The following is a 17,738-nucleotide window of genomic DNA, read 5'->3' as shown; positions in this document are numbered from 1 at the left end:
CATGGAACCCTAGCCATATATAGCTTCGCTGTAAAAAAAATTGTGGAGATCCAACGCACATGATTGTATTCACGTGAAGCAAAGCTCCCGTCAAGCAGTGTGCATGAAATCCTATACAACTTACGGAGATGCGTACAATTTTGTTTACTTTCGTGCTCTGCAACGTGTAGTCTCTTAGAATGTTTATCTGCAACAGACATCACAACTTTATTGCCATGCAATTTTTATGTTTGTGCACTACACAGTGCACTACAGTTATGCCGGAATGAAAACGCCAAATCAGGCAGGTGCACAGTGTGAAACGTCTACGCAATGATGTCATGTGGAATAGAGGGATGTATTTGTATGACGCCTGTAGAGGGAAGAATGATAATGGAAGATGGATGTACACCGAAGTTCGACACGTATTTTTCTACATATACAAGTTCGATACCTCTTGTGCTGTAATGACATAGCTGTTCTGGAGTAATAGCGAAGAATGGGCCCGCACCCATTGGCACATACTGAATGACTAAACCAAATAAAACAAGTAAATCGGTGAATCCGTTATATGTATTGCTTATTACATTAAAGAGGCAGCCACATGTATGCGATAATCAAGCGACCATGACACGCGACGTGAGAGGCCACGCTGCAGATGGACCGTGCCACACTGTCGCGGTGCGGGGCCCCCACACGGACGTGCCATCGCGAAAAAAAAATTTAAGCAAAGAACCAACCGATCCAATCTTGTGAAGTAATCCAGAGATTAATGAGAAAACGAAATTTCAGTCAGGTCACATTCAATATCGTGGTCTCTTACGCAGCTCGATTGGCTATCGTACTATGTCCACGACGGCGGCCCCAGGATCGAGGCTCGACGAGCGCGTCGAATAGGTGGCCGCGGAGTAGGTTGGCACGAAGGAAGACGGCCGAGACTCGACTCTGCCTCGCGTGGGGTGCAGCCTGGTCGGGAACCGGACGCCGTCGCCGAGACTCGTGAACACGGGAATCATCCACAGCGACCACCGTAGTCCGAACACCTCTACGAAGTTCCGATAACGGCTGCCGAGGTCGAACGAGTCCCCGTGCTCCAGGAACATTATGCTACGCATGCTCTCCAGCGTCGTCTCGTTCCTCAACACCATGGACAGGTGCATGCCGAGGAAAGAGCCGAGGCCGATGGCCAGCGCCGAGCCCACGAGCATGATGAAGCCCACGTGCAAGCCGTAGGGCTTCAGTGGCGACGGATCCGACCCCCACTCGACCAAGTGGGCTGCCAAGGTGGTGATGGTGTAGATGCACAGTGCCACCACGTAGGCGAGTGTGAGCAGGAAGAACTTGTAGGTGCTGAAACAGACGCAGTTGTTGAACCACGGGCAGTGGTGGTCCATCTTCATGATGCACCTGCGAAGACAGTCCGTGGGGCGTTCACGGCGTCAACACACTGCGTCAGGATGTCTCATACAGAATAACCATCAAACTTCAGGTAAATGTACTGTAGGCAGCTTTGAAATGTCCTCCAGACACGACGCCTAATTTGTTTAAAAATGAGCCTTCAAGATTATTCCGCCTTAGGTCATATTTATATTAACAATTACTATTCCATGCAGTGTCCGTAAGTCCTTATTGCGGGTCGAAATACAAGAGAAAGCACGCCCGAAAAGTGAAAGATTGTCAAAACAGAAATAAGTAACAATACGAAGCAGCACGATAATAAAGAATAGGAAGGGATCGACTGCCTGATTTCTAGCAGTACGAGATTGTGACAGAGATGCAGTACATAATGATGCCAGTGCTGCCACGTCGTTACGATGCCGCGTTCGAGACAGTTGGGTGTCTACAAAGCATATGCGGTCTCCCCAACACGCGGTTTCATATCTGCTGCAGTTGCAAACACGTTGACCTATCACTACCGTAATGGTTAAATGGCCTTATTGCAAGCTCTCCTATGCATTATACTGCCGCTGATATTTCTCTCTCTGTTATATAGCTTTCGTTGGAACTTTCATTTTCACTTGCCTAAGTATGCATGCACCCACCTTCGGCACGTGGAGCAATGGTGACACCTGTCAGGTTTGAGCAGCTGGCACGGCGCGCAGTACCTGGCGCACCCGTCTGGCCCCAGGGTGATCACGCCTCTGTCCGCTGCTAGCATCTCGAGCAGACCGCGCCGGGTGCGTTCATTGTGGCAGTTGGCGAGCGCCTGCTGCTCGCCCACGCTCAGCAGATACGCGGGAGGCACGTCGGGAATCGCGGTCGCCATCGTCTTCGCGTACGACCTGCCGGATGGTGACAGAAAGAGGGCCTACCTATATACTTGTGGTCACAAGCTATATGCAGGAAAGTATAAAGACCTTCGCGGCAAATGTAATGCATACGATGCAACAACGTCCGTTTTCTTTTTTTTTTTATAAACCGTGCAGCATACTCGACGGCATGGCAGTAATTGGACTTAAAGTGTTCGCATGCATTCCTTGGAAACCAGCTGGAACGCAGGGCGACGACGCAGACAGTCGAAAAGAGACGCTACTAATTAGAGTTAACAAGTACGAAGAAGACAAGTCGCTGTACGAATTCACGTTTGAAATGGGCCGCATCGGTGCGGTGGGGAGTACAGTCAGCGGCAGCACACCAGATTTGGAGGCGTGAGACCCTGGTCTCAAAGGCCATTAGTAAGTGAACATGCATGCGCACGCGCAGACTTAAGCCTCTCGGCAGTGCAGGCAACGCACCTAAGATGGTGCGCTTAAACGTCTGCGCACTCACTGCGTAAGGCAAACGGTCGCACTGCTTGGCTCCGGGCAACTTACCAGACGCACAGGAAGAGTAGCAGATGGAATCCGATGCCGAAGAATACGGCCTTGGCTATGCTTTCCTGCGCGATGACGACGCAGCAGAAGACGAGAACGTAGGCGTAGTAGCCCCACGAAAGCAGCACCGATACCAGCAGCAGGGGAAGCCAGGCGAACAGCCGGTTCGCCTTTGCGAAGCTCTCTCGGCGGGTGCAGGTACCGTCCTCTACAGGAGTCGCTGGCCGCTCGACCGAGGGCAGCATGCGGGTAACGTCCTCTTCTTCTTTGTTCTTCCTACTGGTGGCCCATTTTCGCTTCCTACAAAGACCGCTAGTTGACTAGCAGTCGTCGTAGACAGTCTTGTCCCCCGTTGTGGCTCATACCCACTACGGGGGATTGGCCAAGAAGCAGGCAGTTCCAAGTATGTTCAGAATTAAAACTAAACTAAATGCATACGCTTGGCTCCGTGAGCAATTCTTTTTCTTTCTTTTTTTTTCTTTTTGCTATATTGGCTGGATCTTTACTGCCCGAGTTCACGAATTGTCCAATGCTAATTGACAATTACGAAGATTAATATACAGGGATAAAAGAAGACATGAAACGCAGAGAGGTTAACCAGAACAACTCTCCGGTTGGCTAGTGTGCACTAGACGGGATGACAAAAGGTAAGTAATTACAGGTTTTGGGAGAAGTTAATAACCATTAAATTTACAAATACGACACAAAGTGGCTGGCTCCTCCATGCAGCGAATTTTCAAATGCCATACACGAGTGCTTAGAAGCATCACTCACGAGGCCACGTTTCCATATTCCTACACTGAATAAATATTGGACTGGCTCACCATTGCATGTGGCCCTCACCAGCTCGATTTCCCCTGCTATTGCGGCATCCTGCTCGCTTACTGCTGTGACACGCGATGTTATACTCACCGACTCAAAGTCAGCGCAGCAGCTATTGTATCCCAATCAGTCTCGGGAAAAGTTTACTAGGCAATCTCTTGTGTTGCTTAAACACCTCAAAAGCAGGAAATTTGTAGTGAAATTGCAATTGAAGGCAGTGAAGGCAAACGTTGCAATTGAAAGCAATGAAAAAGCTGATGCTCTTGTGGTCGAAACGCTTTCGTGTGCCCCACGATTGATAACCCTAAAGCGTTTGCTCCAAACTAAGCACTCAATCCGAAATCATTTTCGGACGCTCCAAAAGATGTCCAATCAACTCTGTACGGTTCACAGAGAAAGAGAGAGAGAGAGAAAGGCAAAGGAAAGGACAGGGAGGTTAACCAGAGATTATCCCCGGTTGGCTACCCTGTACTGGGGGAGGGGCAAGGGGATGCGACAGGTGAGAGAGAGAAGGATTTAAAGAAATTAAGAAGAAAAAAAAACCTACGCACACACGCACGTACACACAAACTGTTTCTGTGGGCACTGTCACGCAGCCCTCAAAGGCGTTCCTAGTGTTATGCAGTGTCACCGTACAATCCGTGCGGTCCACAGACTTACAAATAAGCTACCCTGCTGCAGCACGTTAGAACTCCGCTTATTTAGGATTGGACGATACGCTTGCCCGCTTCGTGCATTATGCGGTGAGGTCAGTCATGTAAAACCTTTCATCTGGTTGTGCTCGGAATTTCACGCTCAAAGAAAGGCGCTGCTTCACAACCTACAAAAGAAAGGTTTTCCACATGCATGCATGCGATGCTTCGAAGACATGGTGTTCCCTGAAGGGCCCGCATTAATCAGGAAAGGATTTCTACGACTGTTCACTGCCTTTGGAGTTGATCAAGGTCTCGTGACACATTCTTGTTAACAATGTGGGAGAAGCTCAAGCGCAACAATAATTGCTCTCCAAGCCTGCCAGGCTCAACTCGACTGCTACAACACCCCTCCCCTCCCACCACCAGCTGCTGCGACAAATGCTTCTGCGGCTTGCTGCGTCATGTTCACTGCGGCACGCTGATTAGGACGCAATTGTGATTAGCATTGTTTGAATAATCCATGCCTCTTAATGGAAATTTTATTTATCATCAAAAAAACACACTAAACGCCTCAAGTTACCAAGACGTTACACACTGCACCATCTTTAGCACTATATTACACATTTGGAATACCAATCGAACCAAATTGTTTTATTCCATTCATATTCTATTTAGGAATCTATATAGTTCTCAGTATTTTTAAATACTTAGCTATACCGTAATACGCGTGTGAGACAGCTACAGTAACTGTAAAGCTTGAAGGAAACCACAAGGCATTTTTGTTCAGTTTCGGCGTTCCTCCACAACGCGGTGCGTCATGGGAAGCGGTTGTCTTCCTGTCGTTGCAACAGATCTGCTCCTAACCTCAAGACTTCTGCATTTGCAGGGAGCATCGTGACTTTTGAGTGGCAATAGAGTTCAAGTACTATAGCTGTGATGTAAGTCAGCTTTTTATATCTTCGAATACTGGTTCTTGGGGACTGTCCTCTGCAAAGGCAGCATCTTCTTAATGTAAATTTCTCGACCGCTAGCCTTGTCAGTCAGGTTTGGAGTGAATCGTGGATGAAGATGTTTACATCTTTGAAGGAGACGAGGTTTTGCTGTGCATGAGTGACGTTATTAGTGATAACTTTGGCAAGAAAGAAAGTGTAGTCTTGATTCGACCAAGTCCAGCAACAAAGAAGCCTGAGAAGTCAAAATTTATTCTAGAAAACAATTACCGAAAAAAATCCGAAGCAAATCTTATTAATAGGATGGCAGAAGTACCATACGAAATCTCAATACAAATTATCGAACTGCTGGGTCCAAAGAGCAAGACACAGCTGACTAGTGCCATGGAGCAAGTTCTTAAAATCAAGAAAAAATTGATTGGGGGACGTGAAAACACGATGGACCTTATTTATAAAGGCAAAGTATCAGTGATCCTTTCCCAAGTGATCAGGATAAAACAAGCTGGTACAAGCAAGTTACAGTAACGGTGGTGATAAAGAATGACAATGTAAGTCATTATATTAGGGTTGTCGAAGTGGGTGAAGGAGAAAAATTGGCCGAACCTATCTTACGATGAATGTGGACCTTAGTGCTATTAGCATAGCAGCAATGCATTGACGCACTGTATTGCAACCATCGAAACGTGTCATGTATGAGGCGTGTATGCAGCCGGGCTGCTTTCTCGCGCTCCCCACCGGACACACTGTGTCCATTAGTGCCGCCGCAGCGAATTCCCTGCATGGAACATGTGTCGATATACATTCAAATAAGATTTTATCAATACACGAATATGACGCAACTTCGACTCCGCCCAGCACCGGATAAATTCAAATAATTCTTTTTTGTCATAGAGGAGCAGCACAGATACCGTGGCTCATACCCAGTGACTCAAGTTCGCGTCAAAGAGCTGCGTTGAGTAGCTGCACATAAGCACTGGCACATAAGCACTAACACAAGTTGACGTGAAACATGTTACTTTGTCTCAGAGAGATTCATTGAAGAGCGGCACATATGCATAATGGCACATACTCTGTGACCCAAGTTGGCGTCATAAGATGTTCACAGAACAGCACATGCCCAGTGCCAGATATCCTGTTACCCAAGTAGGCGGGGAAATGGTTTAGATAGATAGATAGATAGATAGATAGATAGATAGATAGATAGATAGATAGATAGATAGATAGATAGATAGATAGATAGATAGATAGATAGATAGATAGATAGATAGATAGATAGATAGATAGATAGATAGATAGATAGATAGATAGATAGATAGATAGATAGATAGATAGATAGATAGATAGATAGATAGATAGATAGATAGATAGATAGATAGATAGATAGATAGATAGATAGATAGATAGATAGATAGATAGATAGATAGATAGATAGATAGATAGATAGATAGATAGATAGATAGATAGATAGATAGATAGATAGATAGATAGATAGATAGATAGATAGATAGATAGATAGATAGATAGATAGATAGATAGATAGATAGATAGATAGATAGATAGATAGATAGATAGATAGATAGATAGATAGATACCCCGCAGGGGCGTCTGCGTCAGCAGGCGTTTGGTGTGTTGCGACACCACGGACCCGAGCACACGAGGGTTGCACCCTCCCGCGTGTAGCCGTGCGCGGCTTTGCCGTGTCTGGGGAAAAGGGGATCCTGGGGGTTGAGCCGATGCTGGGTGTTTGGACCTTTAAGGCCCCCCGGCGGAGGCAACACACCTCTTCGGCCTCGGCTTCACATAGACGGCACCTCCAGACTGACCCACCTGGAGGACATCGGCAGTCGCCTTTTCCTGTCTCTCCCTCCTCGAATCTTCGTCTTTATCTCTTACTTTTCGACCTTTCCTGTCCCCTTCTCTCTTCTTTTTACTTCCTTTCTCCTGGCGGCAAGGGTTAACCCTGTGTGGCTATCCAACCTTGGGTACACCATATTCGGTTAGAGTGACGGCGTACGACTGGCGTCGTGCAGACTTGTATGCAAGCTCTGCCGCGTCCCCTCGTTGGGCTCCGTGGTGGGCGGTCGGCGCTGTTGCCGAATGTATATATTTTTCATGGAAACTTCTTTCCCCACCCTTGCTGATCGCCCTCAGAAACGAGGGCGCACCGAAGATGTCTTCAAGTTCTTTGGACGCCAAACCCAGAATTTTCCCCGCTTCCACGTTATTCATTCCGAAAAGCCAAACAAAGCAGTGCGAAACATTTCACCATTCCTAGTTTCAAAGTCCCTGACTGATGTTTTTGGTCCAGGATACAAGGTGTCGAGGATGGCAAGCAGCGACCTCCTCTTGGAGCTCCGCGATGTAAAACAATATGAAAAACTACCGCAACTAGTGTCATTTGGAGAGACCCCCATAACAGTAACCCCGCACCGTACAATGAACACCACCCGTGGTGTTGTGTCAGATGATGATTTGCTTGAGCTGACTGAAGCGGAACTCCTGGAGGGCTTCAGCGAACAAAATGTGATCAATGTCAGAAGAATTAAGATGAGGCGGGATGGTAAAGAGATTCAGACAAAGCACCTAATAATTACTTTTGGATCAAGTATCTTGCCCGAATCAATCGAGGCCGGGTACATCAAGCTCCGTGTTAGGCCGTACGTGCCAAACCCACGCCGATGTTTCAAATGCCAGCGCTTCGGTCACAGCTGGCAGAGCTGCCAAGGCCGCCAAACTTGTGCAAAATGCAGTGCTCAAGAACACACCTCTGAAGCTTGTGAGAACGCTCTCCACTGCGTAAATTGTGACAGGGAGCACGCCGCATACTCGCGGTCGTGCCCCTCCTGGAAGAAAGAAAAGGAAATTGTAACAGTTAAAGTAAAGGAAAATATAAGTTTCAAGGAGGCACGTAGGCGGGTATCGTACCTGCCCAAGAAAGCCTATGCCGATGTGGCGCGTCAGGGGGCAGCGTCACAACGGCCTCCGGCGGCTGTCCGACCCACAAGCAGTGAGTCGGCAGCTACGCCATCTACCCCCGCGGTGGTTGCAGCAAGCGCTGCTCCGCCAACCCAGCTGACGGGGCCATCGACCCCGAAGGTGGGCGCAGCCGAGGCTGCCCCAACCTCCGAGGCCCCTTCCAGCGCTGGCAACGGCCAGCGCAGCCAAATCCCTCAGGGAGCCCCATCGACCTCCGGGCTGGTGGGCGCAGGGGTCTTGCCTTCCAGGGCAGGACTCTCTCGGAAAACCTCTCGCTCGCAAGAGCGCTTGTCCGGCGTCTCACAGGAGGCAATGGACACTACACCTGTCCTCAAGGCGCACCAACCGCCTAAGGAGCGTCGACACTCGCTAGAACGCTTCGGAAAGAGCAAAACCCCTATTACAGGGCCTCGAAAGGGCTCTGTAATCTAAGGCATCCCTTCCGTTTCCGTAAACACAGCACCAATTTACTCTAAATATGGATACACAAATCATTCAATGGAACATCAGAGGTCTCCTTAGAAACCTTGATGATTTACAAGAACTCATCCACAAACATAATCCAAAAGTGCTGTGTTTACAGGAAACACACCTAAAATCTAAACACACAAACTTTCTCCGAACGTATGTTACGTTTCGCAAAGATCGCGATGATGCCGTCGCATCATCGGGTGGTGTTGCGATTGTCACTCATAAAAGTATAGCCTGTCAACCCTTACAGCTACGAACGCCCCTTGAAGCAGTGGCGGTGCGAGTTGTTCTGCTAAACAAACTCATAACTATTTGCTCGCTCTACATACCCCCACATTACAAATTAACTAAACATGAATTTCAGTCCTTCATAGATGAATTGCCAGAACCTTATATTGTTATTGGCGATTTCAAAGCACACAATTACCTGTGGGGCGACCCTCGTATAGATGCGCGAGGACGACTTGAACAATTCCTTTTCTCTTCTGGTGCGTGCATTCTGAATAAGAAAGAACCCACATACTACTGTCTTGCCAACAAAACCTTTTCTTCAATAGATCTTAGCCTAGTCTCCCCGTCACTACTGCCGGAACTCGAATGGGAAGTTACAAACAATCCTTACGGAAGCGACCACTTCCCCATACTGCTACGAACACCTAAAAAAACGAATATACACCGCAGGCTCCTAAGTGGAAGATTGATACAGCTGACTGGGAGAAATTCCGAACTCTCAGTAGTATTTCATGGGATGACATGTCCTCATTAGGAATTGATGCTGCCGTGGAATACTTTACAGCCTTCATCATAGATGCCGCAACTAAATGTATATCACAAATAAATGGCTTGGCATGCAAACGGCGTGTCCCGTGGTGGAACGAGGACTGTAGGAACGCTCGTAAGAAACAGAACAAAGCGTGGGGTTTGCTACGCGCCTCTCCCACTGCGGAGAATCTGTTTAACTTTAAGAAAGTGAAATCGCAAGGCAGGCGAACACGCCGACAGGCTAGAAGAGAAAGTTGGCAGAAGTTTTTATCAGGTATCAACTCGTATGCAGATGAGGCCGAAGTCTGGAACAGGGTTAATAGGATAAAAGGGCGACAAACATATTATCTTCCTTTGGTAAACACACAAGGTCAAACACTGAAAGATCAGGCAGACTCACTTGGGGAACACTTTGAGAGCGTGTCGAGTTCAAACCATTATTCGCAATCCTTTTGAAATACAAACAAATAGAAGAACGTAAGCCAATAATACGAAAATCCAGACAAAATGAACCCTATAACAGGCCTTTCAATATTGCTGAGTTGAGAGCTGCCTTGAACACATGCAAAAGCACTGCACCGGGACCTGATAGAGTCCTGTATGACATGATCATAAACTTACATACTGACACCAAACTTACACTACTCACACTTTTCAACGCTATTTGGGCTACGGGATACCTCCCATCCACATGGAAAGAAGCGATTGTGGTCCCTGTTCTTAAACAGGGCAAAGACTCTTCCTTGGCGGCAAGTTACCGTCCGATAGCCCTTACTAACTGTATTTGTAAGCTTTTTGAAAAAATGGTTAACCGCAGACTTGTGCATTTCCTTGAACTCAGCAATATGCTAGATCCCTTTCAGTGTGGCTTCAGAGAAGGGCGGTCCACAACCGACCACCTTGTGCGCATTGAGGGAAACATTCGCGACGCCTTTCTACATAAACAATATTTCCTATCCGTATTCCTCGATATGGAGAAGGCGTACGACACTACGTGGCGCTATGGAATCTTGAGAGACTTGTCGGGAATTGGCATCCGTGGCAATATGCTCGTCCTAATAGAGAGCTATTTGTCCAACCGTACATTTCGCGTGAAAGTCGGCAATGTATTGTCGCGACCTTTTATACAGGAAACTGGTGTACCTCAAGGAGGTGTACTTAGCTGCACGCTCTTCATCGTGAAAATGAACACCCTTCGTGTTTCGTTACCGCCAGCCATATTTTATTCTGTTTACGAAGACGACATACCGATAGGTTTCAAATCCTGCAACCTTACAGTATGTGAGAGGCAAGTACAACAGGCCTTGAACAAAGTGTCCAAATGGGCAGAAGAAAACGGATTTAAAGTGAACCCCAACAAAAGTTCTTGTGTGCTTTTCACAAGAAATAGACGGCTCATTGCAGAACCCAGTACCGAAATGTATGGTCAGCAAATTCCTGTGAACAAAGAACACAAGTTCTTAGGCGTCATACTTGACTCTAAATTAACTTTTATTTCACACATAAAGTACCTCAAGGTCAAATGCTTAAAAACAATGAATTTACTTAAAGTGTTATCCCACACAACATGGGGCAGCGACAGGAAATGTCTAATGAATCTTTACAAGAGCCTCATTCGATCACGGCTGGACTATGGTACCGTGATCTATCATTCTGCAGCCCCGAGCGCGCTAAAGATGCTAGATCCGGTCCACCACCTAGGAATCCGACTTGCCACTGGAGCTTTCAGAACAAGTCCCATTGAAAGTTTATATGCAGAATCAAATGAGTGGTCACTTCATCTGCAGAGAACATATATCAGCCAAACATATTTTCTGAAAGTCCACTCTAATCCTCAACATCCCTGTTTTAATATCATTAACGATATGACATATGCTACACTCTTTCATAATCGTCCCTCCGTAAGACAGCCTTTCTCGCTGCGTGTGATGGAGCTTAGTGATGAAATGCATGTCCCACTCCTCGAGCTCCGCCTAATGCATCCAGCCAAGCTGCTACCTCCTTGGGAGTGGCAGCTCATACAATGCGATATATCTTTTGCGCAAGTCACAAAGCACGCTCCAGAGATTGAAATACAAATGCATTTCCGGGAACTCCAATACAAATACTCCTGCACGGAGTTCTACACAGATGCATCGAAGTCACGCGAGGGGGTGTCCTATGCAGCCGTCGGCCCATCCTTCTCGGAATCCGACGTACTGCATCCGGAAACCAGTATCTTTACGGCCGAGGCCTATGCACTGTTGTCGGTTGTAAAGCATATAAAGAAATCAAAACTCCAAAAATCAGTCATATATACGGACTCCCTTAGTGTTGTGAAGGCCTTGATGTCATTCTCTAACCACAAAAATCCGGTAATTAATGAACTCTATTCCGTTCTGTCTAAAGCGTATATAGGTAACCAGCATGTCATCATATGCAGGGTGCCAGGTAATAGGGGCATTGAAGGTAATGTTCTGGCGGACCAGATGGCCACGTCAGTTGCATCGCATTCTGCTAATCCCACCGCGGCAGTTCCTGTCACAGATCTGAAGCCCTTCTTACGGAGGAAACTACGGAACCACTGGCAACGCCTATGGGACGCGGAAACAAATAATAAGCTCCACGTGATAAAGCCACAGTTAGGATTCTGGCCCTCTGTAACAAAATCACGCCGAACAGATGTCCTATTCTGTCGTCTCAGAATAGGACACACATTCGGCACCCATAATTTTCTACTCACCGGAAATGATCCTCCAACCTGCGGTAGATGCCAGGAGAGGCTTACCGTCCTCCACGTCCTCCTGGAGTGCCGGAAAGCCGAATCTGAAAGATGTTGTGTTGCATGTTGTTAGCCCCACATGTTCGTAGCGCCTCCTCTCTTCAGAGGATGGCGCTGTGATAGTTCTTTCGTATAGCACGTGCCTCTAGGCCCTTGTGTTTCAAGGGCTCCGGCGAGGCAACAGTGCTCCAGGTATTTTTACCATCTCATATATTTTCTATTCTGCGTCATTCTTTTACGATGAATTTTAATGTTCATAGTATTCGTCATTTGTCATCGCCATAATTTTATAGCAAGTAGATTTTACGCACTCTACAGCGACTATTTTTAGGCCACTTTACAGCCAAGTCATATCTTCCATAAAACATCTTCAACATTACCACTTGTCATGGCGCTCTTTGGCCAAACCTGGCCCTTGCGCCACAAAACACAACACATCATCATCATCATCATAGATAGATAGATAGATAGATAGATATATAGATAGATAGATAGATAGATACGTACGTACGTACGTACGTACGTACATACATACATACATACATACATACATACATACATACATACATACATACATACATACATACATACATACATACATACATAAAAGTGCGTGAAGCACCCTAAAAATGCTAATCGCAATAACTATATATATATATATATATATATATATATATTAGGATATAATTAGAACATGCATATGCTTGGAGGATAACATATTAATACTAACTCAATGCATAAAAATTTCAATAGCTCAGAATATACCTATAGGGATACTACTTCTATATATTAAGAGAATTTACGACAACGTAGACAGGGACCGAATTGCTATAGGATATTTTGAAGCACGAGCACACAGATGACATTTTCGCCGAGCTGTTGAGTGAGGTATGCATAGGGGCAACAGAGTACAAATCGTATTTGAAGGCCGGAAATGAAAAGATCATGTGGAAATTCACCAAGGACTTATGCAAGGATTGCTTCTGTTTCCATTATTGTTCACGCTTTATTTTAAGGCATAGAAAGAGGATTGTAAAACACCGAATAATGTTTGGAGTTGTCTTACAGCCGTAATGGGCAAAGGGTGCAGCAGCGGGTCCCTGCGCGGACAACATGGTGCTGTTCTAGCGGATAATGCAGGGGTTTCAGAGCCTTGCTAATAAGTCTGCCAATGAAGCGCCATCTCTGGGACTTAATTTTTGTACAGGGAAGTCGAGGATTATAATTTTATGAAGAGATGAGCAATGACGTAGTATCAATACAACAGCAAGTGATAACCAGAGTCAAGCAATACAAATACGTGTGTGTATACACAAAGGAAGGAAAGACCTACCCAAACATCCACCAAGACATTCTGAGGATGAAGGAAAAGCGAAATGCTACAAGAATGAAACACTGGGCCCTTTGGGGCTACAATAAATATGAGGTTGGTTGGGAATAACTTTTTTGAATTGTCCTGCAGGTTTTTGGCGACCCGGGCTCACGTCTCCCACAAAAGAACGTCGAGATTAGTGTCCCTGTACAGCAGCATATAGAGCAACACTAGTCGACATCTTTTCTCGCCGCCGCCTCGCGGGCTTGCTGGACGGCCCAGAGTTGGTCGCCGAGGCCGGAGCTGCGAGAGCGGCGGCCCACGCCAGCTATAGGGTCTCGGAATTTTAACTCGTTTTTGCGTTGGGCGTTACATTCCCATAGCATGTGTTTGAGTGTAGCTCTGTCATGCTTGCATATCTGACATGTGACTTCTTTGTGTACCTCAGGGAATATCCGTTTGAGGTGAAACGGGTTCGGCTTTGTAGTTAACGTAGGACAACTGCTTGCGCCTTGTTTAGATCTTTGTGCGGTGGTGGGAATGTTCTTCTGGCTTGTTGGTACATCTTTGCGATGTCGTCGTATCTGGTCAGTCTGTCTCGTTCGACTCGGGGGTGTTCCCGAGAGGTGGTGCAAAGAATTTGAAAGGAGCAATGGTGCCAGTGTTAACATTCGCAAATAAAATTGAGCGCTTAAAATCAGAGATCGTGTCGGTGTTGGAAGCTATAGGCCAAAAGTCAGGGTGCCGACTCACCTATCGGCCCTACACTAAAACCACACATGAGGCAGTGCATGGTAATATACGAGTTGGTTCTCTTTTGAAGTCAGACAAGCGCAGGGCTAAATTAGTTTGGACAAATGGTCATGAACGTGTATAGAAATAAACTGGCCGCTAAAGTGCACAAATATTTGTACCTCAAGAGCACGGACACGGAATGGCGGACGCTGTCAAGAAATTTGGCAACTGAGTACAGGGTCATTGAAAGTGTAAATAGACAACGAAGAATTATAAAAAAGGAAGTGAGAGAAAAGGAGGATGGTATGCTGGAGACAAATGATGTAAACAAAAAAACACTATGGAAATTTACAAATACGGCAAGAAATCGGGAAGGAGAATCTGAACGATAACACACATGGCAGTGCCTTGATCGTAGCACTGCACGTGGCAAAGCCTACGCAAAAGCATGGGACTGCTGGCTGGGGAATGGGCCTGATGCCCTCGGGCTTGGGCCGGGCCCATTCGCTGTAGCCCTAGGTCAGGCCTTCGAGAACACGTGGTGGTTCTGCAGAGATCCCAAGTATTCTGTGCGAAGCTAAAGTTGGAGAAACTGACTCTTCATTACCTTAGCAAATAAAGAAAAAAGCGGTTGAAATCTAATTTCTTTCTTCTGCGACAAAAATACACTTTCTTCCCTACTACAAAAAACACTAAAAACCAATCATTATACAATATGACTGTTACAGCTTTTGCGACTGCACTATGTTAACGCTGTCTACACAATTATTTTATTTCAATTAGTCTACTTTACTAATTTTAATTTATTGCAGCGCATTCTACATTGCTTAACGGTAAGTGCACTACACATCTATGGCTTCCAACCACATCCGTATTGTTTTTCCAGACCTTAAATACATACAGGAGAAGTTCTGCGTCGTGAGCTCGTTGGCGTGCTAGCTTATTCACTCATCACAGCCCTGCAACCGTGTATGATGTTAAGAAAATATGCTTTCTTTTGGTTGAAATGAAAAACAAGCAGAAAACGCTGTTTACTGTGAAAGCGTGATCATATTGTGATAGCTTAATCATACAGTACACGATGATTACTTCCTGTATTATTTTCGTGTAAAGTTGGAATATGCTCGTTTTAAGTGCAGGTGCTTTTGCTTGCTGTACTCTTCAAATAATATTAAGCATTTTCCTTCTGCAAGAGCTATATGTTATAAAAAGCCACTTAAGAACTGTATATGCTCTTCCTAAAATAGTTTTGTTAACGTAAAGTGTACTGAAGAGCTTTCAATAAATTGCCTTGCCAGCACTTTTCAACCCAGTTCTTGCGTTCTTCGCCTTTTTCATGATGGCTGTACCATTGATCCGTCGAGAAAGTTTTTATAGCAATGTTTTATTGTCCCTGCAACGTTGCCACAATGTCTTTCGATACATCACCTAACATATTGTTACGGCGCAACCAAGAGTGGCACCGGTCAGAAAGAGACGATTTGACGTGTGGAAGTGGAATCGGTCTCGGCAGCCATATTGTTTATGCATCATTGCCTCTTTTGTAAATATTGTAAATACATCTTTATATGTGACTTCTACAGCGTAACGAATTGGTGGAGGTGCTGGGTACCCACGAGAAACAAAAACGGAGCTCCGCAGTGGTCGTCACCTCGGACTGGACAACATGACGGACGAAACAATGCCCGACATGGCGCGGCCCACATCAATGCCTACAACCTCGACGGTTGTGCTGGCTCAGCCGCGGGATCAATTAACGTTCTGGAACGATCGAGGAACCTCAACGTGGAAGAATGGATCGCCACGTATGAGCGTGTAAGTGACCACAACAAATGGGATCCGACGATTACGTTGGCTAATTTGGTCTCCTACCTGCAAGGCACGTCGAAGGTTCTCTATGATAACCACGAGGAAGAGCTTAACGACTGGGACACGTTCTCACAGTTCATAGCTCACAGCCCAAAGTTCTCACACCCGCTGCATCACGCGCCCTCTGCGTCGCCAACCGCGGAACGCCTACCGTGCTTGGTACGTGCACTGCTCGCATTGGCATCGCGGGGAGCCTAACGACTGTTTTGTTTGCCGTTTTGGAACAATGCCCTTAAGACGTTATGCTCGGCTTAGACTTTTTATCGTCCCATTCAGCCCTCTTTGATTGCGCGTCTAGTGTCATTCAGCTTGAACTACCCCACGGCTGCTATAGTCCACCAGTCGCACAACCACTGTTATGCGCTCCCGAAGACATCCGCCTGTCGCCTCAAGCTACTGCGTACATCACTCTACTGTCGTACCCATCTGTTCCTGACGGCCTCTGTGTACTATGTCTCACCGCTGACATACTGCTTGAAAGAAATGTGGCCGTTCCTCATACCGTACTCACTGTTAGAGACAATCAGGCTTCGCTCCCCCTCCATAAGTTTAACTGCTCGACTCAAATTGTTCCCGAGGCATTTGTTTGGGAGACGTCTCGCCTTGAACGATTGCGAGATATCGACTCTTGATGCCGAAATTCCGTCACCCTCTACAGGAACCTCCGATTCACTGACTCTCACAGACGAACTTAGCAGGATGATTACACTTGACCCTCTTCCGGCACAAGCTGCTGACCTCTGCCATCTCATAGAAACTTACCGCAACATTTTTTACCCGGACGGCCGCCCTTTAGGCCAGGCATCGCTGGTCACCCATTGTATTTACACCGGAGACGCCAGTCCGATACGCCGCCGGCCATACCATGTTTCACATGCTGAACAAATAATGCGACAAAAAGTCGACAAATTGTTGACTAAAGGCGTTATCGAGCCATCTTGCAGTCCGTCGACGTCCCCTGTTGTCCTTATCAAGAAGAAGGACGGTACTTGGCGCTTTTGGTGGATTACAGACACGTCAACAAAATCACGTCCAAGTACTTTTCATCGAAAGACTTCCGATCAGGCTAATGGCAAATCTCGGTAGATGACATCGACCGTGAGAAAACTGCCTTTGCAACGCGTGACGGCCTCTAGCAATTCAAGGTTATGCCGTTCGGCCTTTGTAATATCCCTGCAACTTTCGAAAGAATGATGGCCTCCTTACTTCGCGGCTATAAATGGTCCACATGACTCTGTTATCTAGACGGTATCATAATAGTCTTTTCATCAACTTTCACGAGTCATCTAACGCGTATATCGGCTATACTTGCTGTTTTCTGACGCGCCGGCCTGCCATTGAACTCCTCTAAGTGCCACCATCAGAATGCAACCGCCACTGTCGGGAGGCGCACCCTATGCCTCTTTCTCAGATGCAGAAAGCTGCAGCTAGCCGCTGAACTGCGTAGAGATATCTGACGATGAACCTTGCCGAGAGTAAGTATATACGATGCCTAATAGGCGGCAACCTAAATGGTGCGCAACAATCAACACTGCGGCCAACAATTAAACAAGCAAAACTTTTACCGGGACAGTCACCGAAGAAACGCTGGGACCGCTGGCACGTCGAGGTTCAGTTGCGCGCAGCGAAGACGGACGCTTGCGCGGCGTCGCT

At 46.5% G+C, this 17,738-nt stretch overlaps 1 protein-coding gene across 2 annotated transcripts; it reads right to left on the bottom strand.

Annotated features, from left to right (window-relative positions):
* Positions 1 to 534: 534 nt before the first annotated feature.
* On the bottom strand, positions 535 to 17,731 carry LOC126522172 (palmitoyltransferase ZDHHC2-like). 2 transcript variants are annotated; one of them, XM_055066249.1, is made up of 4 exons: positions 17,651 to 17,731; positions 2,793 to 3,092; positions 2,022 to 2,261; positions 535 to 1,386 (listed from the first exon to the last, which is right to left on the bottom strand). In XM_055066249.1, the coding sequence occupies exons 2-4, from the start codon at positions 3,035 to 3,037 to the stop codon at positions 816 to 818; spliced, it is 1,056 nt and encodes a 351-aa protein (XP_054922224.1). In that variant the 5' UTR covers positions 3,038 to 3,092; positions 17,651 to 17,731; the 3' UTR covers positions 535 to 815. The 2 variants fall into 2 exon arrangements, with proteins under 2 accessions (XP_054922224.1, XP_050026871.1); XM_050170914.2 differs by lacking the exon at positions 17,651 to 17,731 and having other exon boundaries at positions 2,793 to 3,564.
* Positions 17,732 to 17,738: the final 7 nt, after the last annotated feature.

Source organism: Dermacentor andersoni, chromosome 6 (assembly GCF_023375885.2).
Source record: "Dermacentor andersoni chromosome 6, qqDerAnde1_hic_scaffold, whole genome shotgun sequence".
Classification (NCBI taxonomy): Eukaryota; Metazoa; Arthropoda; class Arachnida; order Ixodida; family Ixodidae; genus Dermacentor; species Dermacentor andersoni.
The sequence above is the reverse complement of the archived record's forward strand: the minus strand, read 5'-3'. Positions and strand labels throughout refer to the sequence as shown.